The sequence below is a fragment of the Stylophora pistillata genome, chromosome 5 (assembly GCF_964205215.1).
Source record: "Stylophora pistillata chromosome 5, jaStyPist1.2, whole genome shotgun sequence".
NCBI classification, from domain to species: Eukaryota; Metazoa; Cnidaria; class Anthozoa; order Scleractinia; family Pocilloporidae; genus Stylophora; species Stylophora pistillata.
Window position 1 is genome coordinate 17667737 of NC_142523.1, and position 23736 is coordinate 17691472.

Sequence of the window (23736 nt, forward strand, 5' to 3'; positions counted from 1 at the left end):
CTAAGAAATGGACAAAGTTCCAAAACGCACGTGCTGAGCTATTGTTCTGCCTATTAGATCTCTTGTTTTTCCACGTCCTCGTTGCCGTCGCAGTCGTGGCTGCTTAAGGTCCCTACTACTTGGTGTAGGACCTCACCTAATTGTCCGTCACGAAGTGGTCCGGGTGTAGAGGTCTGGTACTTAGCCTTACTTTAGCATGCATAGCCATACTTAGCCGTATAGTAAGTATTCCTGGCCATCCTCAGCTGCACTTAAGCATCCCTAGCCATACTTAACCATACTAAAGCATCCCTAGCCATCCTTGGCCGTACTTGAGTATCCCTAGTCATCCTTAGCCGTACTTAAGTATCCCTAGCCATCCTTGGCCGTACTTAAGTATCCCTAGTCATCCTTAGCCGTACTTAAGTATCCCTAGCCATCCTTGGCCGTACTTAAGTATCCCTAGCCATCCTCAGCTGTACTTAGGCATCCCTAGCCATCCTTTGTCGTACTTAAGCATCCCTAACCATCCTTGGCCGTACTTAAGTATCCCTAGCCATCCTTTGCCGTAATTAAGCATCCCTAGCCATCCTTTGCCGTACTTAGGCATTCTTAGCAATCCTTGACAGTACTTAAGTATCCCTAGTCGTCCTTAGCTGTCCTTAATGCTTCCTAGCCATCCTTAGCCATATTAAAGCATCCCTAGCCATATTTATTATTTTTTTAAATGTACTCTAGGGAGCAGCACACAGCAACAGATCTTGTGAACTTCTTTATTTTCTCCTACCGGTTTCGTCTGATAACGCAGACTTCGTCAGGGGGTATGAACAAGAGAATGAAGGAACCTATTTTATACCTAGTAACTGCAGTACAAATCACGTTCCAACAAGGGTGTGAGCAGCGAATAAACACCCTAGAAACATCACGTGCAGGATATGACTAAAATCCTGCGTGACGCTAAAATTGTGCAATAATTAATTTTGGGGCTCACGGACTGAAGGATCGCTAGGGATGCTTAAGTACTGCAAAGGATGGCTAGGAATGCCTAAGTACACCTGAGGATGGCTATGGATGCTTAAGTACGGCCATGGATAGCTCTGAATGCCAAAGGATAGCTAAGGATGGCTAGGGATGCTTAAGTATGGCTGAGTATGGATAGGGATGCCTAAGTACAGCTAAGGATGTCTTCAGTGTACTCAAGTGTGGCTAGGGATGCCTAAGGACAGCCAAGGATGGCTAGGTATACTTGAGTACAGCCAAGTATGGCTATGGTTGCTTAAGTACGGCAAAGGATGGATAGGGATGCCTAAGGACAGCTGAGGATGGCTAGGGATGCCTAAGGACAGCTAAAGATGGCTAGGGATGCTAAACGGAAAATATGGCTAGGGATGCCTAAGTACAGCTGAGGATGGCTAAGGATACTTAAGTAAGGCTAAGGATGGCTAGGGTACTTAAGTACGGCTAAGATGGCTAGGGATGCCTAAGTAGAGCTGAGGATGGCTAGGGATACTTAAATACGGCTAAGGATGGCTAGGAATACTTAAGTACGGCTAAGGATGGCTTGGGATGCCTAAGTACAGCTGAGGATGGCTTGGTATACTTAAGTAAGGCCACGGATGGCTAGGGATGCCTAAGTACAGCTGAGGATGGCTAGGGATACTTAAGTACGGCTAAGGATGCCTAGAGATGCCTAAGGACAGCTAAGGATGGCTAGGGATAGTCAAGTACGGTCAAGGATGGCTAGGGATGCTTAAGTACGGAAAAGTATGGCTATGGATGCCTAAGTTCAGCTGAGGATGGCTAGGGATGCCTAAGGACAGCTAAGGATGGCTAGGGATAGTTACGTACGGTCAAGGATGGTTAGGGATGCTTAAGTACGGCAAAGTATGGCTATGGCTAAGTACAGCTGAGGATGGCTAGGGATACTTAAGTAGGGCTAAGGATGGTTAGAGATGCCTAAGTACAGCTGAAGATGGCAAGGGAAACTTAAGTACGGCCAAGGATATTGATGGCTAGGGATACTTAAGTACGGCTAAGGATGACTAGGGATACTCAAGTACGGCCAAGGATGGCTAGGGATACTTAAGTACGGCTAAGGATGGTTAGGGATACTCAAGTACGGCTAAGGATGGCTAGGGATGCTTAAGTACGGCAAAGTATGGCTAGGGATGCCTAAGTACAGCTGAGGATGGTTAGGGTTACGCAAGTACGGCTAAGGATGACTAGGGATACTTAAGTACAGCTGAGGATGGCTAGGGATACTTAAGTACGGCTAAGTATAGCCATGGATGGTTAAGTATGGCTAAGTATGGCTATGGATGCTAAAGTACGGCTAGAGTACCTCTACGGACCACTTCGTGACGTGAGGTCCTACACCAAGTAGCTACCCGTTTTTTTCTAACGGTGGAAGCTGAATAATCAGTCTTTGGAACTGATTTTCATTCTATTTTGCAAGATGCGTCCCAGCTGTGATCGCGTATCGAAACGGAGCGAGTCCTTGCAATATGCTCAGAAGTGTTATATCGTGACCTTGTTTTGTTATACTTGTGTTACATTATATTAAGTTACGTCATAGTTGTGTTACGTGTACATGGATGCGCCTGCGCAGGAAAGAACAGGAATAAAAGGAAACTTGGAATGTTCATGTTCGGGTTTGTTTATAATTTCGTCCTTGAATTTCCTAAGATTCAACAGGAAGCATGCTAGTTAACACCATGGTAAGCGTAACTAATAGTTGTTATTTACAGTTTCAAATTCAAGAGCAGTTTTTTCACACAATCTGTGTATAGTACAGGAATCCGTTTACGTAATCTAACGGTTATTTTGAGTTGATTTCTAACCTGCCTGAATATTTCCTCTTAAATTCATTGAGTTACACCCTCGCAATTTGAATAAGTCATTCGTATCTGCACCAGGAATGAGGCACATTTTAAACTCTTCATACGATTCTAAGCATATATATTTAGGTAAGATGCTTCTGATCCATTTTACTTTACAGGTATCATTAAGCTACTTGATATTGTCTGATTCTCCCAAATCTGCAATGTTAATGCCCTGTTTTTTTACAAAGCCTCCTGCTACATCTGTTTGCCAGCCAATGATTAAAGACTCATTAAAAAGAAATGTCATATTTTAGCAGCTCTATTTTAATTAAATTCCATCTTCACGTTTTTTGGCATTTCCTGTTGGAAAATTTATAAACGGCATTGTTACTTCATCCTTGTAAAGAGGTATTACACGTTTTTATTTTTAAAACCTAAATTAAAAAGTCAACTTTTTTTCAATGACTGGAATTTCATACTGCAGAAGAGCACTTTGACTGCAAAAGATTGATTTGTGACAATTAGAATGATAGTGGCAGGAGAAACACAGTCAGGCCTTTCCCATTCAAAAGCAAGTTTATTAGATCTTGGATTCTACATTTAAACTTGGTAAGATGAAACTTATTCATATCTTATGTTTCAATATGGTTTACTTACAGGGAAATTAAAGGTAATTACGCAAATTTCACAAATGTTTTCCTCATAAAATAGAATGTTTTGATAAGTTTAGTCCTGAATTTTGAATATCTGAAAATCATATACGTGTGCTGTGGTTTCATGAAATGTATGAAAGTGTTCCTAGCAGTAATAACCCTACTTATCTAGTAGGTGGAAATAAACCCGAGCTGGATTGGAGCCCATGGCCTCTGTGACACCAGTGCAGTCCTCTACCAACTGAGCTAACAAGCCAGCTGGGAGCCAGTCATTACTGTTGGTTGGTATTTCATGAAACTGCAGTACACATATATGGTATTCATATATTCAAAATTCATTGATTTATATCACTTCGACCAGCACCCAGTTGGCTGTTAGCTCAGTTGGTAGAGCACTGCACCAGTATAGCATGGGTTCAAATCCCGTACTGGCCTGAATTCTTTCTTCAGGCCTTATTTCCACCCACTAGATAACTAGGGTTATTACCGCAAGGAACACCTTCATACGACGTTATTCCTTTCTCTTCAACATCAGTTACCGTTTCTGGAGCACAATCAAAGGAAGCGGGTTATAAAAGCTTTTGTATCAGTTAATTATTTGAGTATGTGGTAACATTTGATGTTTTCTAATGAAACAGAATGGTTCAGCTGAAGACAACTCAAAAGGAGTGAACTTGACAGTAACAAAGGTGACTAACTGTCTTCTCATTGGCTTCTCATTGGCCCACAGTTAATTCTGGGAAACAGCGCAACCTACAGATTATTGACTAATCTGTACCTACAGATTATTGACTAATCTGTAGGTTGCGCGCGCAATGCATGATTTCCGATGGAGCAATGTCAGGTTCACGGACAGCGAAGTAAGAATCATTGATTCGCTTCATCGACCAAGCGAGAAATTGAAAAATTACATGAAGATGAAGATTCTGAAAATACTAAAAGATCGTCAAAAGTGGCGAAGGAACTGTTCTGCTACTACCTTAAAGAGAAAAATATCCAGGAGCCACACGACAAAAAGGAATTAGCCGAAGAGACGATGAAAATTTGTTCACCACACAGTTGAGTTGTACATTTCTAAGTGTTCAAAAGTAAACTGTTTTCCCGGCGATAATGCTTTTGGCGTTATTTTCTTTAAAACAATGTATAATAAAAAAAATTATTGGATGAGGTTTTTGTGATATCCGGAAAAATCAAGGTCGAGGTTAGTGTTATCAAAGGGGCCCACACAATCTGTTTGTGTAGCCGACTGTTGTTTTATAGTGAATGTACCAGATTTACCGTTTGCCTCACCTATAGTGATATATTGCTGACTATGTATATGCCATTGATAAATGAACGTTGAAGTACTTTACCTGTGGTGTATAGTCGTCCTTTTGCCTCAAAAATGTTTTTTTAAGCGATTTTGAATAAGTGTGAGTTCGTCGTTAATGTAATCCAGAAAATAAAGACTAGGGTCGAAGCCTTGTTTTTAAAGGGTTCAAACGCCCAAGCGATTTTGTCCCGATGATCGCATTGCTCCGCTTTCAAACTTCGCAGCATTAAGGTCAACAGATGCACAATTCTCCTCGTACCTTCCAATCGAGAATCCATCCAAAGGACCGGAGCTAGCCCTCGATGAAAATCAAAATCCCACAGTAATTGAGCGCCTGGGATACAGCAAAATTCTCGTGTGCCAGCTAGAAACCGTCATGCTGATTGCCCTTTTCTGATTGGACGACGTTATTTTGAATTGGACGACGTTCTGTTTTATTGGTCAATCAGATGTGACGGTTTCTGGATAGCACATGAGGTCTTTTGACCTTAATGCTGCGAAGGTTGGAAGCGGTGCGATGCGATTTTCGGGGGGAAATTCGCTGGGGCGCTTGAGCCCTTTCAAAACAAGGCTTCCACCTTTGTCTTTCTTTTATGCATGAAATTACCGACGAACTCAGACTTGTTCAAAATCGCTTAAAAAAACATTTTTGAGGCAAAAGGACGACTATACACCACAGGTAAAGTAATTCAACGTTTATTTATCAATGATTTATGTACATAGTCACCAACATATCACTATAGATAATGCAACGGTAAAGCTGGTACATTCACTATAACACAACAGTCGGCTACACAAACAGATTGTATGGACCCCTGTGGTGTTATCAGCCCCAGCCTTCAGCTTACCTCGACCTTGATTATTCCGGTTATCACAAAAACCTCATCCCATAATTGTTTATAATTAAAATGTTCGTTCCTATACAGGAATGTACCTTCCATATGACCTGTGAAAGACAAACTCTTAAATAACAGTTTGAAGAAAACTCTGAGCGCGCTTGTTGCACAACGACGTAGAGTTGACTTTTGAAAGAAGAATGGTGTGTAGAGACAAGTAATCTCCAAGTGTAGATCTAAGTATTCTTTTAGTTAGTGCTTCAAGCTTATCAGCATCGTGTGCTCCACAAAAGTACCAGACAGAAGGGAAATGATAAAATTGAGCCACCTCCCGGTTAGCTGACCGCCTCCCAATTAGCTGACCGTGCGGGAGGTCGGGGGTTCGAGCCCCGGCCGGACCAATACTCATGGTCTTAAAATAATGGAGGAGAATTTACTACCTTTCTATAATCAAGATCACCGAGGACTAGACTCTGGTGCTTGGTCTCATTAACTAACATCCCATTTTCATGGTACCACTGATTGGCCGCCCAACATTAAGAGATACGCATGCTTCTAGGGCTGCCAGATCGACGTGGGAGCAGTAGACCTGATGATCATCCGCATATGAGTTCAACTTGGCCTTCTTGACAAAGAAGAAAAGATGGTTAGTAAAAATGTTAAATAGTATAGGACCTAGGACACTCCCCTGGGGAACCCCACGCTTGACGCTTACCCAGGTCGAAAAGGTGTCTCTAACTTTAACTCTGTGAGTTCTTTCAGAGAGATAGTTCTTAATTAGGGCACAAATTTTGTCGTCCATACCAGAGGCCCTTAGTTTCGAAAGGAGGAGTGGATACTGAATGACATCAAACGCTTTGGAGAAATCCATAGAAATTACCGCAACGAGCTCATCATCCTCCAGTCTTCCGTCAATTCTAGCAGAGAAGTCTCGCAACTATGAAAGTTTCTACAGGCGCTTATGAAGTCTGATAAGAGTCCATCGTAGCATTCGTACATTTGCTCCGATAGAAGCCTTTCAAAAATATTGTTAAGAGCACAGTTACGGGCCTATAGTTGATCTTACAAAACTCGTCGTCCTTTTTATACGAGGGAGTCACCATGCTCATCTTCCAGCTTTATTCCTTGTACCTCAAGCCCTCAAAACTTTTAGCAGGGGAGTCTGTAACCTGACCTCTTTCGTCTACAACTGTGCATAACGTTTTACTGTAAATAGCAACATTGTCGTTACCGATATTACAACATTTTAATTCATGTTTTTACTGCCTTCTCCCTGCAATGTTTAGGGGCATACGTGAAGAAAATGGTTGGGTTAAAATATATCAAATCCTTAAAGTGCCCCTGAGATCAAAATTTTCGTACATCATTTTTTTTCATTTTCGTGTTCAGTGTGTCTCCGAGCACCAGAGATATATTTTTTCGGGCCGTTAAATTCACGATTTCGCGTCCGCCATTACTTGATCATGTTCCGGAAGTTGATCGCAGGACTCAGAGAAAGTGACGTCAAAGGATGAAGCGAAAATCTCACATGGCAAAATGTCAAGCAAGCATAACAGAGTGCTTTACTCTATTCTTACAAAAACTAAACAAAATTGACAAGGCATCGATGCGTAATTCAAAGCTGAAGTAATCGTGCAGACCATCCTGCAGTTATTTCTCTGCATCGGAGCCTTGCAAATAGATCAGAACGGGAAAAACGGATGCGATTTGTGCAAACTCGCCGAGTAAACTTCAATCCTGCAGAAATATATATGCGATCTACTCCGAACACCTCTCGGAGGACTGTTTCGAGAGATCTGTGTACTTTGAAGGAACTAGACGAAGAATTCTGTCGGGTTCAGTGCCTACCGTTCAAGAGAAGGGACAAAAAAACCGTCCTCAGTAATAGTGCGATCTCGACGAAAGCGAAGTCCACAAACCTCCACAGGTTTTTGTCACCTTTACATATGAGCTGATCAATATCCACCATTAACAACTCTCTGGCAGAATACCTTACACAAAGGAAAGTACTCGGTGAATATTATAAATAAGAATGATAAAATAGCCGAATTGAGGATTGAGATTTCTGACCTCAAAGAGCTCACTTTCATACAAAAGAGATGTGTTCTGATTCTGAAAAAAGCTTGCTTTAATATCAGCGAAAGCAGAACAAACAGCCTAAGACACAGAGCATAGAAAAACTTTAAAATGTAGGCTTGCAGCCAAAAAACCCCCAAAAAATAAAAATTTCTTAAAAAACCTTTTAAACTATCGACCAAGACAGCGTGCTATCAAAGGGTCTCAAATTCATCCCAACACCCGTGACAAACGAATGTAAAATCAGGCCAACTTTTGTGAGATTTTTTCGCAAGACGAATGCGCCTCCGTTAAATCTTTCACGTACTAAACAAAGAACCACTTCTGTTTCATATCAAACTGAATGCCGCCGGTTCAGTCTTCTATCGCCCTTCAGAGCTACTTGGAAAATTGTCATAATGCTACTTGCAGACTGCATCTAAGCCAAAAAATACTTTGTAACGCAATGAGGTCACGGCTCTAAAAGAGTTGAAACAAACTCTGCTTCAAACCTCACCGAAGCAACACAACAATAGTCATCATGAGTAGGACAGAAAAAACAAAGGAGGCCAAAGTTCAACTCAATAACAGAGTTTACTTCAAACCTCTCAAAGCACCGATAGTAAAAAACACGCAGGAAAGGGTTAATGAGATCATTGAGCAAATGCATCGGGGCAAACACGTTGATGGTTTGGAAATGGCTCTACAATATACACTAATTAGCAATGATTTCTTTTGTGATAAATCTAAATGGCGGCGTGCATTGCTGATTATGCAACATCTCCCCTCTGATAAAAAAAAAGATTTAGGCCTTAACTGAAAACATTGAAACTAATTAAATTGTCTCTATAAGTCTTTTAGGTCTCGTAATCACACGTCTTGGTCGTTCACTGCTACTATTATCGTCACGCTTCATACTATCGGCAGGAACGGGAGTAATCTCTTGTGCTGGACGAATGAAGCGACGATTCCTCACTAACTGGGCTCCCTTAGTAGTTTCAACACTGTACGATCTCGGTTGAGACGCTACTGGCGTTTTGGTAACGGTTGCTGGAGTCCACTGGTTATGTTGGGGGTGAACCTGTACGTACACTCTCTGATTTTGTGGCAATGAAGTTAGATCCCTTGCAGTTTTGTTGTAGTGTTCGCACACTTTGTTCTTGTCTTTCACCATTTGCTCTCGGACAACCTGGTAATGAGGATTCTGGATAGGGGATTTGGTTGGAAGTAATGCTCTGTATTTTCGTCCATTCAATAGCTCTGCAGGTGACGGTATGCTGGTAGTAAGGGGTGTGGCTCGGTAGACCAACATAGCTGAGTTTGCATCATGTCCTGCGGCTGCACATTTTCTCATGCACTGCTTGACCGTCTGCACCATACGTTCGATAAAACCATTACTCTGCGGGTAACGAGGGCTAGACGTGATGTGGTCAAATCGGTATTGGTTTGCAAAAGCTGCAAATTCGTTCGACGAGAACGGGGGACCGTTGTCTGTCATAACGGTTTGAGGTACTCCATATTCGCTAAACACTTGCTTCAAAATCTCGGTGGTAGTGTTTGCATTGGTGCTGCGTACCTTCCGGATCACGGGAAACCTACTGTAGTAGTCTGCTATCAGGAGGTAGGTAGTAGACTGAAACTCGAAGAAATCAATTCCTAACTTCTCCCAAGGTCCTTGAGGAACTTCATGGGACAACATTGTCTCGCGTTGTTGGCTCCTCGAGAACGTCTGGCACACTTCACAACCCTGTGCTGTCTGTAGTAAATCTGAGGTTATTCCTGGCCAGAATACTGCTTCTCGGGCTCTTAGTTGCATCTTCTCAAAACCAAAATGACCTTCGTGGACGGTTTGGAGGACTCTGCTACGCAATTTCTCAGGAACTATGAGTCGATGGCCTTTGAACAATAGACCATTCTCTGCGCTGATCTCTTCTCCGTAGCTCCAGTAGTCTACAAGAAGTGGGTGGCAATCTTTCTTTAATTCAGGCCATCCATTTGCTACCACTTGCATCAGTAAGCCGGAAATAGTGTCTTCTGCAGTTGCGCGTCTGAAATCTCCAACTCTCGTAGAATCGGCGGGGATTTCCTCTGTGAGCATGTGAACTGGGATGAAATCTTCCTCGTCTTCTCCTTCTTTAGGTGTTGGCTGAGGAGATACTCTGGACAGTGCGTCAGCTACGACATTATCCTTCCCTTTCAGGTATTCAATGTTTACGTCGTACTGAGATAGTCTCAGCAATAGCCTCTGAAGGTGTGGTGAGTTACACACTATGGATTTCTTCCACACGCTGACCAATGGTTTGTGATCTGTTTGCACCGTCGCTGTGTATCCATACACATAATGATGAAATCTTTCAAGCGCAAAAACAACACTGAGCAGTTCTCGTTCAATGTTAGAGTAAGATTGTTCCGTCTCAGTGAGGGCTCTTGATGCGTAGATCTTGGAGTAGAACTGCTCCTAATCCTTTCTTGGATGCGTCTGACTGAATAATGCTAGCTTTACACTGATCAAAGTATGCCAATACTGATGCACTTGTAATCTCTTTCTTGATAGCCTCAAATGCTCTTTGTTGTGAGCTTTCCCAGGTAAAGAGAGTGTCCTTCTTACAGAGGGTTCTGAGCGGTGCTGTTAAATCTGTCAGTGCTGGACTGAACCGGTTTAGGTAGTTTACCAGTCCTAGGAAGCTTTGCAGATCTTGAAGGTTGTCTGGTGGTTTCATTTCTGTGATGGCTTGCACTTTTTTGGGGTCCATCTTGTACCCGGCTGGGGTAAAATTTCGTCCGAACAATGTACAATCTTGAGACTTGAACACAAATTTGTCTGCATTGAAAGTGACATTGTTAACTCTCGCTGTTTCTAGCAGGGTGATGACTGCAACGTCATGGGTAGTTTCTTCGTTGCCGTGGCAAAGGATATCGTCAACGATTCCAACGCTATTGGGGACACTTTTCAGTACTCTATCGATTCTTTCCTGAAAGACATCTCCTGATACCTTTAGCCCAAAGGGTAGGCGTAGCCATCGTACTTGCCCCAGGGTGTATTGAAAGTTGTCAGGTAACTGCTTTCCTTGTCAAGAGAGACATGCCAATATCCCGATTTCGCGTCAAGCAAGCTGAAATACTTCGAATTTGCTAATTCCGGTAGGATGTCATCGACTGTTCTGCTGTACCACTGATTTCTCTTTATCGCTCGGTTGCGATCTTTTGGATCAAGACATAGCCGTAAGGAACCATCTGGTTTTTTAACTGGAACAATCGAGTTAATCCACTCAGTGTGCTCCCTTACTTCTTTAATGACTCCAAGCTGTGTCAATCTCTCCAATTCTGCTTTATAGGGTGGTTTTAGGCTGACTGCAACTTGGCGCGGTGGGTGTTGAACGGGGTTGTAGCCTTCCTTTAACTGGATACGATAAGGTCCACCTGGTAAAGTTCCTATGCCTTGAAACACATCGCCGTATTCCTGCAGTAGGTAATCCTTAGTGGTGGGCAACGAGTGTGTCTTTCCATTAATGGTTATCTTCTCCTTAGTGCTGCTTTGGATCACTGGTACCACTGGATCAGTGCATTTCTGAACTCTTGGAATTACTGGACCATTAGTGGTTTTCGCGGGCTCTTCCCCGATTGTTTTGATAGACCTATCTGTTTTTAGCTTGGACACCAGGTTTCTGGATTTCAGGGAAATTGACATATTCCATGATTAACGCTTGCTTTCTGCCTAGGATCATATGACCTTTGCTGTCTGCGACTTCGCACAAAACTCTGAATATCTTGTTACCATGGTAAAGGTACACAATGCAGGAACCAAGGTTTTCCACTGGACTGTCATTGTAGCCCTTGAGATTCACGGTTGGTTTGCCCAACTTCAAGTCGTTTCCAAAGAGTGCTTTAGCCTTGTACAACGGCAGTATGTTACAACTTGCTCCGGTATCAATCTCGCAGTCAATCTGGAAGATTTGTGATGAAAATTCTTGGCTGAGCCATAGCGGGCGGATGTGAGGTTCTGATTTTGGATGATTGAGACTTTCTACTGTTACTGTCTTGAGGTGATGAATAGGCGCGTTGAAGTAAACTGGCTCGTATTCATTCAGTACGCAGTCCGTGCATTCAGAAGCTGTTGTAGACTGGACTTGTAACTTGTAAATCAAAGAGAAAAGACGCACGTGTCAATACACGTGCGTCTTTACTCTTTGATTTGCACACGGAACCGTAATGCCCTTCCTTCCCACACTTGAAGCACTTTGCCTTCTTTGCGGGACACTCACTTTTAGGATGTGACGGTTTCGCTCCACAATAGAAACAAGTTTCCCTCTTTGACCTTCCCTGTTTCTGATCACTGGAAGCTGGTCTTTGTTGCTGCTGTCTGATCCGGTTGGCTCTTGATTGCCTGTTTCCTTGGAGTTTATGAACTTCCATTTGTAGTGGTTCACCTTTGAATTCCGGTCGCCTATAACCAACTTGGTGTGTTGTGGCGTCCTGATTCTGAGCGATTTCTCTTGCCTCTTCTAGCGTCAATTCGGAACCTTTTTCAATGCATTTGTAATATGCCTCTTTCGAGCGTAGTCCAATAACTATTGCATCCCGAAGTAGTCGGTCGCGGGCTTCTGGAGGATATTCACACTGGTCGCACAGAATTGTGGCTTTGTCAATGTACTCTGCAAGGCTAAGATCACCTTGCTCCAGGCGGCGGAAGTTTGATGCGGCTGCGAGTGCGTTGGATTTCGGCTTTGTCCACTCCACGAACTTTTTAAACAGCACGCTTGGATCTCCCTTCTGTTCCGTGGTGAGATTCAGTGACTTATTGTGTGTTCTTCCAGCTTTTCCTGCCCAAATGAGAACATAATTTGCTTTCACAGCTTTGCTTTTCGAAGCTAGCGGACCATTCAAAAGAAGTTCGCATTCCTCGACCCAATCCAAGCACTTTTGGTAACATTCGGGTCCCGGAGTAAAGTTTCCTTTCGGCGCTGGTAAATGCTCCAATTCAGCCATTGTAGATTGAGAAAGTTGATGTTTCGAAAAGCTGGCGGTGATCGCTGTTGACGTTAGTCTTGGCTGGGTTTGTTAAATCCTGACACCATGTTAACTACTCGGTCCTGTAAAAATAAGGTTCTTTATTTTCGCACACACGAATCCAAGTAATAATAATTGTAGAGTCAAAATTCACGTATTTTATACCTTCGGACATTTTGCATATAGTTATGGTTACATTACAATATACACTAATTAGCAATGATTTCTTTTGTGATAAATCTAAATGGCGGCGTGCATTGCTGATTATGAAACATTCACAAACTCCCAATATCCGCCTTCAGATACACAATCAGCCATTGCCGAAAACTATTGTTATTAATCACCCAATCATTTGTTACAAAAAGGAAAATTCCTTACGACAAGCAAAAATACAGTTCGAAGGCGATAAAGCGATGCGACTACAAAAGCCACATTGGGAGTCCAAGCCGTTATGTGTTTATTTTTATTCGCCTGGCAAAAATGCATCGTTTGTCAGCGAAAAACTATCCACAGAAGCTTCAGATGACTTCTGGGACAATTCATCGTCAGACAAAGTCGACATTTCACGACTGACAACGAAACAGTTCTCAAAAAAGTAATATGTGTGATTCTCTGTGCAGCGAATGAAGAGAGTTGTGACAAAGCAAAGCATGAGTTTGTTTAGCCTTTGACGTCATGATGATGTTTTCTGCTGTACAATTGCGGGCTCGGCTGGAACATGTTTTCAGGAATTGCGGACGATTTTGGACGACTTGAGGCGGTAAAAATTCGTCATCGAAGGTTTGTTTTGAGTTTTTAATTGCAAAAAGGGTCTTAACTTGACCCAATTCAACATTTTGTAAACAATTTAGGCCAAAATAAAATGGTCAATTTTCGTCTCAGGGGCACTTTACCAAACCAAGGAAATACTGATGCTGTTTGGGAAGTTATAAAACCGCTGCATGTCTCGAAATAACACTGCCAAGTCACTAAGCAATACAGAAGATCATGTTGCTATTGCCAAGAAATTCAATAGATATTTTACGTCCGTTAGAAGATTGACTGCTCTTAAGGCTAAACATTTGATACAAGAGCAACAATTAGACGTTACTGAAGTGGTCACCCAGCAAGAACTTATGACTTCATATGACTAGATAGATAGATAGATAGATAGATAGTTTATTCAAATATACCTAGCAGCCTTGCGGCTGAATTGCGTATATTACAATAATGTAATTAAATAAATATATTATATAACGTATACAAGAATATTCAAAATTATAACAATTAAAAAATCTATGAGCTAAAACCTATCTATATTTAAAAGCTATATTTACATTATCTACATAGGTTTCTGGGAAACGGTCGTTAAATTAACTGTTGTTGTTATATTTAATGGTGGAGGCCATCATGAAGGTGTTTTTAAAACGGTTTGTCCTCCACCGGGGGATTTCGAAACGCCTGTTACGTCTTAAATTGTGCTTTGGATGGTTGGCACAAGGCAACAATTCACGAAGCCCGTGATTATCTTTTCCGATAATGTTGCTAAAGAGATTGCGGCAAATGTCTTCCATATAAGCCATGATCGGTGGAATGCCGGCAGCCTCTAAAATCTCGTGATAGTCTTGGCCTGAGCTTATAATAGAGAAAGCTCTTTTTTGAACGCGCTCTAACTCCTGCTGCAAATATACAGGTAATGCATAATAGAAAACAGGAGTCGCGTACGTTAATATAGATCTAATACAGGTCACGTAGAAAAGCACGAGATCTTTAAAGGCTACCTTTGCACGCTTTAGCTGAACCAAAAAATAAAGTCGCTTTGAGGCTACTCTGATTGCTTCAACTTTAAAGTGCTACTGAAACGTAATTGTCATATCCGAGATTTTTGCGATATAATAAAGATTGAACGTTATTTTCAAACGCTGTGTACTTTTTTTGGGCCAATGCATAGCGTGAAGTACATTTTTAACCATTCGAAGTTGACCGGCTGAGATCAAATTGGCGGCCATCTTGGCGCGGCAAAAACAGCCCTGTGACGTCGCTGGTTGTGTACTTCTGTGAAAGAGGGGTAAAAGCATGGAGTGTGGCTTGCATGTTAGGGAAGCCAAAAAAGAGGATTTCGGGCAAAATGCCAACCTATTTAGCTACCAGTCTATTTAGTTAATCGGTAACTGACGAAATCCACAAGATTAGGATCGAAACCGCGGTCTTGCCTTACCATCTACAGAAAATGTCGAAAGACATTATAATGGCAGATGGGCTACTTAACGCCCCAGGCCAAAGCAATGCCATTCAGAGAATGAAGAAAGTAATGTAGGGGGCCTGCATGGTGAAAACCGAGAGGCATGAGTCCGAGTGTCTCGGCCGAGGATAATGTATTCACGTTGCGTAGGTGTACAATGGGTTATTAGGGTTAGGGTTAAATGTCACGTAGGTATACGAGGGGGTTTTTTTAGGGTTAAATGTCACTTTGGTGTACGAGGGGTGATTAGGGTTTTAGGGTTTAGGTTTTCGTGTATGTTCGTGGGTAGGGTGATTAAAAACATCATAACGGTTTTTTCAAAAACAAAAGAATCCAAGATGGCGGAGGAATTAAGTACAAAATTTGGTTTATTTGTTCACTCTGCACGATATTTGAGTTGTAAATAGGTAACATAAGCTAGAAAAGCTGTCATCATATCTTGGTATAATTGATGAAATGTAGAATGTTCTTCCACTTGTGAATCATAGGTTTCCATCTCGTCAGTGTATCTAGTCACTTGTCTGCGTATTTCACAAAGATCTTGCGTGGTAGCTTTTTCTTTTACAATGACAAATAATTCGTCTAGGATGGTTCCGGGCCACTGGGGATTCTGTTCAATATCTTGGTCCAAATGAGCTGGGTACAGTTGTTTTTCATATGACATGGTGTTTGAAATGAATGTAGAAATGTAAGAAGAGGATATACATAAATGAACGTAAAAAATGTCACTCTGATTGACAAGCTGTCATAAAACATAGCGTATATAAATTTTTCGTTTCGTACTTGCTTCATTTTAGCGATGCCTTCCGTTGAAGACTTTACATGTGAATGCGGTCTATGCGATATATTGATTGATGAGATAGAGAAAGAAACGTGGCGTAGAGTAGAAATCAGAGAATTGAGAAAAGTATATATGCCAAAGTGGATATAAGAAATTACTGAAAAGATTGCTTTACTTAAAATTGAATGATGCCTAAACACGTCAGTTGGAGTAAAGGAATCGATCATAAACCGGCAGAAATATGGTATCAATGTACATCTTGTTGGTATTCTAAGCCTTATTATTGGTGTTATTGTCAGAGATGTCAATTTCCTTTACGGCGGCTAGTCAACGAACGACCTATGGATATACCATGAAAAACTTGAGGAATTGACAGTTTCTCATCATTCGTAGCGAGGACGGTAAAGCAAACGCATCATGAGCGACGTGAGAATTTTGAACGATTGTGAATTACTGTATCAGAACAAGTATCTATTCGATTTGTGTGCGCCTAAAAAAGTGTGTGGACCCCGAGAAGTCATACGCAACATATTGGGGTATGTCAACGTTCCCATCTGTCTAAAGAGACGCCACGAAATCATTGCTACATCGCGTCATTACATGGAGGTGTATTATTTTCTGAGGTATTTACAAGCCGTATTCGAAAAGAAGAAAATACCAGTACTCGAGGTGAACGACCCGGCCTCCAAGTATAGATTCATGAATGACAGCGAGGAATTATTTGACGAGACAGTGAGGGAAGTCAACGACTGGCCAAACCCAATAGGAGGCCACATGCAACTTTACTTGTTCAAGCATTGGGAAGCGTTTGAAAAGTTGGGAGAGCGTTTAAAGTCGAATAAGTTTTTTGTGGACGATGTGACAGAAGTGTTTGCGTCGTTTCGTAATCCCATGTTAAGCAATTCAGATGTGATGAGTGAAATGGTGACTTTGACTTGTGTCAAATATTCCCCAGAGTGGTTTAAAAAAACAGCAGAGTCGCATCGCTTTATTAAAGACTGGTAATGTGTAGAAAAAAGCTTGTAGGTGAACAAAGCAGCAGCGACGACGATGAAGTGTTTGTGGCACCTAAAAAGAAAAAAGAAGACATTAACGACAAGCCTGAACCATTTCCAGAACATTTAATTGCTATTATGAACTCTTAATTTACACCTTGTATTTAGACACGTGGCGTGACAATAAAAATTTGTTATATGCAAAACCAAATGTTGTACTTAATCCTCCGCCATCTTGGATTATTTTGTTTTTGAAATTTAACCCTACCCCTAAAATCCCCCGTACGCCTACGCGAAATTTAACCCTAACTCTAATAATCCCCCTTTATACACCTACGTGATATTTAACCCTAAAAAATCCCTCGTACACCTACGCAACATGAATATATTATCCTCGGCCGAGACACTCGGACCCATGCCTCTCGGTTTTCACCATACAGGCCCCCTACACTACTGAAGAAAACATGGAAGCCTCATACGACACCGCCACTGAAGATGATCTACTCAGTAATAATAATAATAATAATAATAATAATAATTCAATATTTATATTGCGCAAATTAACATGTCGATATGATCAAATGCGCATCACAACACTGTTCGGGGGACTTTGGCCAGACTGCATCAGCAGTTTACAAACAATCGAAGGAAACTTATTTGAAGATGCCCCCTCCCCCCAATTCCCAGTAAACAGGCCAGACCACGTCACAGTAATCTCGTGAGTGGGTTCTTTAACGTCCCCTGCCTAACCAAATTATCTAATTAATAGATGCAGGAGACGGGACCTACGGTTTATGCGTCCTTATTCGAGAAGACTAGAATATCTATCCATTTCTTATTAAAGAAAGGTAGCGCATTCTCCTCAGTTATTTTAAGACCTTGAGTGTTGGTCCGGCCGGGGCTCGAACCATCGACCTCCACCTCCCACACAACAGTCCAGCGCTCTAACCAATTGAGTTAACCGGGAGGCGGTAAGTCTGGGGATAACGAAGAAATCCCTCTGTACCAAATGCCTACCAGAACATGCCCAGAATCCCTACATTATAGGACGAGGGCCAAAATAAGAGCAGACGAGGATTTCAAAAATGAGATAAAGCAAATCCTTAACAACGCTTAACAGTAAAGGCGATCATGTGCTTCTATGAACGTGAAATCAGTCGTTTTAAGACCGAAATAAAGAAAAGAAAAGGAGCCAAAACGGCTGGAACACTGAACACTAAGAACTGTAGTACGATCGAATCAGCGCGCGTGGCGCAAGCTGAAAGCAATAAAGACAACTTAACGATCGAGACAGTCAAAAAATAGCTGTACATCTACAAAGGCGAACGATTCGAAAAAGACGCAATCCCTGATGTGTGTACTCAGTGCCACGCAAAGCAAATTCTCATGAAAAACTGCATTTAATAGAAACAAAACCACTACTGAGCGAACTATATAAAAATCCGCCGCTCTTATCTTACAAAAGAGGGCGGTCGCTCAAAGACATACTCGTGAGGGCTAAACTTAGAATAGGCTACTCTAAACACGCGCTGGAGAGTCGTGTAGTCCTGTCAACCCCATTTTACGCCACCATCTTCCTCTTCGCTACTGGAGACAACTTCGCTTCGTTCAGAAGAAGATTTACTTGACAAAACTTCAATATCTGTCATCTCCTTCGCCCACGAATGCAAACAAACAGTGAGTGAAATAAACCACGCTATCGGAGTGAACACAACCAGTGACGTCATCAATCCATTTCGCTCGGTACGAGAGCCCGGACATGGTTTTGTGTAAAATTTTTTATTTGAATGGTTAAAAAAGATATCTTTCGCTTCTTTTTGGCCAAAGCAAATTATCTCATGCTGATCAGCATATTGAAAACTACAGGTTAGAGAAAAATTTCAGATACGAAAATTTCGTTTCAGTAGCACTTTAAGCCTGTTATTGAAAGAGAAGTGGAATGTGTAATTTGAGGCCTATCTTGCAAAAAAAATACCTGGATATGATAAGATATCTGCAAGAATCTTAAAGGAAAGACTACCAGCCACTTCCACCATAATTGCCAGATTGATTAACACTTAATTTGAGCTGAGTGTCTTCCCAAAAGCATGGACAACTGCAGAAGTTATCCCGATTCCCAAAGACAGAAATTCGGATGAGCCTTCCTGCAATCGACCAATTTCCTTACTTCCTACCTTATCCAAGTTGTGTGAGAGGCTTGCTCATAAACAGTTTGTTGACTTTCTTTCCGTAAACAATAAACTCTCCATTCACCAGAATGGCAACAGGAAACTACATTTCACAGAGACTGCCCTTATCCACGTTACTGATGAACTCAGTTTAAAAAGCTATGGACGAGAAATCAATTTCTATTCTGGTACTTTTGGACATGTCTAAAGCGTTTGATAGTTTACATCATGATATTCTCCTAAGTATAAGTTACGTAGGTTAGGCCTTGCTTCACATTGTCTTTCATGGTTTTCTAGTTTTCTTTCTGATAGAAATGAAATGGTGCGATATGCTGACGCTGTTTCTCAAATGCTAATTTAACACGTGGTGTTCCTCAAGGCTCCATTTTGGGCCCTGTACTTGTTAGTACCTATATCGACGAGTTGATTAATTCAGTTGCTCACAGTTATGTCTCGTGTTATGTAGACGATAGCCAGTTGTATCTAAAATTTCGAGTTTCGAATGTACACAGTGCTATAGCTCCGGACAAAACCAAATTAATGGTTGTTGGCCTACCGCAACTTACTAAGCAGTTACCACCTATATCTTTTTCTATTTTCGATAAAACTATATCACCGGTTCCCTTTGTTAGGGACCTTCACGTATATTTAGATCAGCGTCTTTCATACGATACTTATATTACTAAAACAGTTTCAAGTGGCTTTAATCAGTCAGTAAATATAAACAAAATTAAGCATCTTTTAGACGGACCAACACTTCTATTACTTATTAAAAGTTCTGTGTTCACTAAGCTTTTTTATTGCTTGTTGGTGTGGACAAAAGCTTTGCAGTAAGAATTATTATGAGACTTAAAAAATTCGGATCATTATCAATAGCTGGGAACAGACCCTTATATAAAACTACCATGACATTTTAGTCAAAACCCCCTTATGTAAATCATCATCGCTACATAGCGACAGTATAGAGGTACAAATATAAAACCCCTGGATGTCAAGTACGGTTCTGACCTTCACGATCGACGATCGCTATCAACATCTGCGCGCAGACCCCTAGATGTAACATTTTACCATCGCAATAAACAACTGGACACAGGTTTAACATGGATGTGACATTTTAAGTTCAATTAATCAATATCAACATCTGGGCACAGAATACGCACTGTATGTAAAGAGTTACGATCAAAGTGAATAAGGTCCAGGTTTAGCACTAGGCAAAGTGTATTTGATATCTGTAATTTTTTAATAAATTTCGAATAAACTTTGGAAACTTATTTGCAATGACCCTTTTAATTACTTACTAGGTTTATTCCAATCTCTTTGCCTTTTGCCTGATAGACCGTGGGAATGAGCACGTTTGCTACTGACAATAGTGATGATCCCAAATGGGTTTCTGTGCTTTTCAATATTACAAACAATGGATTCGAATATGCAACAATTTCCTATACACTTTAAACTATTGTTAACCCTAAACCTTGACCTCTCAACAAATACATGAAAAGTGATTGTATTATTATACAACCAGATCAAAGCCTTCCACTCGGGGATTGCCTTACATTTAGGGGTCTTACAATCAGGGGTTCTTACAATCAGGGGTCTTAGAGTCAGGGGTTCTTACAACCAGGGGTTCTTACAATCAGGGGTTCTTACAATCAGGGGTCTTACAGTTAGGGGTTCTTACAATCAAGGGTTCTTACAATCAGGGGTTCTTACAATCAGGGGTCTTACAGTCAGGGGTTCTCACAATCAGGGGTTCTTACAGTCAGGGGTTCTTACAATGAGGGGTCTTACAGTCAGGGGTTCTTACAATCAGGGGTTCTTACAATCAGGGGTTCTTACAGTCAGGGGTTCTTACAATCAGGGGTACTTACAATCAGGGGTTCTTACAATCAGGGGTTCTTACAATCAGGGGTTCTTACAATCAGGGGTTCTTACAATCAGGGTTCTTACAATCAGGGTCTTACAATCAGGGGTTCTTACAATCAGGGGTTCTTACAATCAGGGGTTCTTACAATCAGGGGTTCTTACAGTCAGGGGTTCTTACAATCAGGGGTACTTACAATCAGGGGTTCTTACAATCAGGGGTTCTTACAATCAGGGGTTCTTACAATCAGGGGTTCTTGCAATCAGGGTTCTTACAATCAGGGTCTTACAATCAGGGCTTCTTACAATCAGGGGTTCTTACAATCAGGGGTTCTTACAATCAGGGGTTCTTACAGTCAGGCGTTCTTACAATCAGGGGTCTTACAATCAGGGGTTCTTAGAGTCAGGGGTTCTTACAATCAGGGGTTCTTACAATCAGGGGTTGTAACAAACAGGGGTTCTTGCAATCAGGGGTTCTTACAATCAGGGGTTCTTACAGTCAGGCGTTCTTACAATCAGGGGTCTTACAATCAGGGGTTCTTACAATCAGGGGTCTTACTGTCAGGGGTTCTTACAATCAGGGGTACTTACAATCAGGGGTTTTTACAATCAGGGGTTGTTACAATCAGGGGTTCTTACAATCAGGGGTCTTACAGGCAGGGGGTCTTACAATCAGGGGTTCTTACAATCAGGGGTCTTACAGTCAGGGATTCTTACGATCAGGGGTACTTACAATCAGGGGCTCTTACAATCAGGGGTTCTTACAATCAGGGGTTCTTACAATCAGGGGTTCTTACAATTAGGGGTCTTACAATCAGGGGTTCTTACAATCAGGGGTTCATATCAGTGTGTTTTATATGGAGTGATGTGCCCAGATGTTGATATTGAACGTTGCTCCTTACGTTCAGGGGTTTATATCAATGTGTCTTACTCGAAGGGGCTGTGCCCAGATGTTGATATTGATCGTTGCTCCTTACGTTCAGGGGTTTATATCAGAGTGTCTTACACGAATGGGGCTGTGCCCAGATGTTGATATTGATCGTTAGTCCTTACGTTCAGGGGTTTATATCAGTGTGTCTTACACGTGGGGGCTGTGCCCAGATGTTGATATTGTTCGTTGTTTCTTACATCCATGGGTTTTAATCAATGTGTCTTACATGATGGGCTGTAGACAGATGTTGCTACTTATCTTAGTATCTCACGGTTAGGGGTCTGTGTTGATCGTAACTCTTTACATACAGTGCGTATTCTGTGCCCAGATGTTGATATTGATTAATTGAACTTAAAATGTCACATCCATGTTAAACGTGTGTCCAGTTGTTTATTGGGATGGTAAAATGTTACATCTAGGGGTCTGCGCGCAGATGTTGATATCGATCGTCGATCGTCGATCGTGAAGGTCAGAACCGTACTTGACATCCAGGGGTTTTATATTTGTACCTCTATACTGTCGCTATGTAACGATGATGATTTACATAAGGGGGTTTTTAATAAAGTTTCATGGTAGTTTTATATAAGGGCTATTGATAATGATCCAGCTATTGATAATGATCCAAAAACTCGACCATATTAGCGAAGGTCTCAAGTCACTAGGAATACTCAAGGTAAAAGATAGAGTAGATATCAATGACGCAGTGATGGTATTTAAATGCCTGAATAACCTTGCACCTAAATATAAATGTGATCAAGTACAAATGAGATCCTCTGTATGCACCAGGGTAACACGATCTGCAAACAACCTAAACATTCCTCGTTGTCGCCTGGCAACCGGACAGCGTCGCTTTGCATATAGAGGTGTAAAGATCTGGAATGGTTTAAGTAATGACTTGAGGAACTTAACTAGTTTAGATGCATTCAAAAGGAATTTATTTAGACAATATTTAAATAAATAATTTTAATATATCTGTTCTTAATTATTACATTTATCTTAGTTGGAGAATTTTTTAGAGAATATCAAAGTTACTATTTTCATATATTTTTCTTTATATTATTGTACTGAAAAGCCTTCTCAGGGAGCTGCAATAAGATGTATGAATGTATGTATGTATGTATATATATTACAAATATTTGTCAGCTTGTTACAGCATAGCTGTGTACTTAACGTATAACCTTAGTTGTTGCACGAGTTATCCAATTCAACAAATTTCCAAGTCTTTTCAAAAACTTTCATGCTAACATTTTGTCTTAGTGAACCGGTGAAGGTCTTACTAGATGGTCAAATGAATACTTTTTCAGATCAATAAAGTTTATTGTTGTGTTTCATGTTTGAATGTTGCTGCAATTCCACCTTTCAGGAAATTCATCCGCAGGCTGACATGAGATACCATTTTACAACCCCTTTAAGGCCAATACCAACATCAACTGCACTTTAAAACTAACGAGAAAACTTGATTGATGTTTATAATTAATTTCTGTAATTTACATGTCAGTGTTTCGAATCTGGTACAGGCCTGATTTTTCCAGGTCTGATTTTCGCTATTGCATAAATAGCGCTCTCTACTGCGAGGATCGTGCATCATACGTATCTATAACCGCAGTTCAAAATATCTGAGCTTCATATATTCATCGTATCTTACATGTACAAATGAGATCGAGTTATTTTTTCTAGGCTTCTATAAACATCTTCATCATTAAGTCTCTCTTAATCATCAAGTTTGAAAAATAATCTTCTTCTAGCTTGTCTCCGTTGAAATCAAACTCTCGCAGCGAGAAAAAGAGGTGCAAGATAAATTTCGTACTTCAGTAGCCAGAGTTGCCAAGATCATGTATGAGACACTGATATTATATACAATTAGAGCATAGGTTACCGAATTAGATAACCGAAAACTCTCAAAAGGACGCCCTGTATCAATAACGAAACGCGAAGTATCGAAAGACAGGTAAGAAATAACACGTTTACCCTGAGTTGAAAGTGACTTCTTTTTAATTTTCTACGCTTATCAGCGGAAGGTGATACGTTGGAGAAATTTGTTGGAACCTTACCCCCCGCCCCATCTCCTCTCCAACACAGACTGGTCTCTTAGTCCCCTAGATAATCTTCGATAGCC

At 41.2% G+C, this 23736-nt stretch overlaps 1 protein-coding gene across 1 annotated transcript; it reads right to left on the reverse strand.

Moving 5' to 3' along the window:
* Positions 1 to 11761: 11761 nt before the first annotated feature.
* On the reverse strand, positions 11762 to 12932 carry LOC148730617 (uncharacterized). Its single transcript, XM_088761824.1, has one exon. The coding sequence runs from the start codon at positions 12641 to 12643 to the stop codon at positions 11762 to 11764; it is 882 nt and encodes a 293-aa protein (XP_088617950.1). The 5' UTR covers positions 12644 to 12932.
* Positions 12933 to 23736: the final 10804 nt, after the last annotated feature.

Bases quoted from the DNA above. Each gene is read 5' to 3' on its own strand.
- LOC148730617 (XM_088761824.1), bottom strand. From the start codon at position 12,643: ATGGCTGAATTGGAGCATTTACCAGCGCCGAAAGGAAACTTTACTCCG.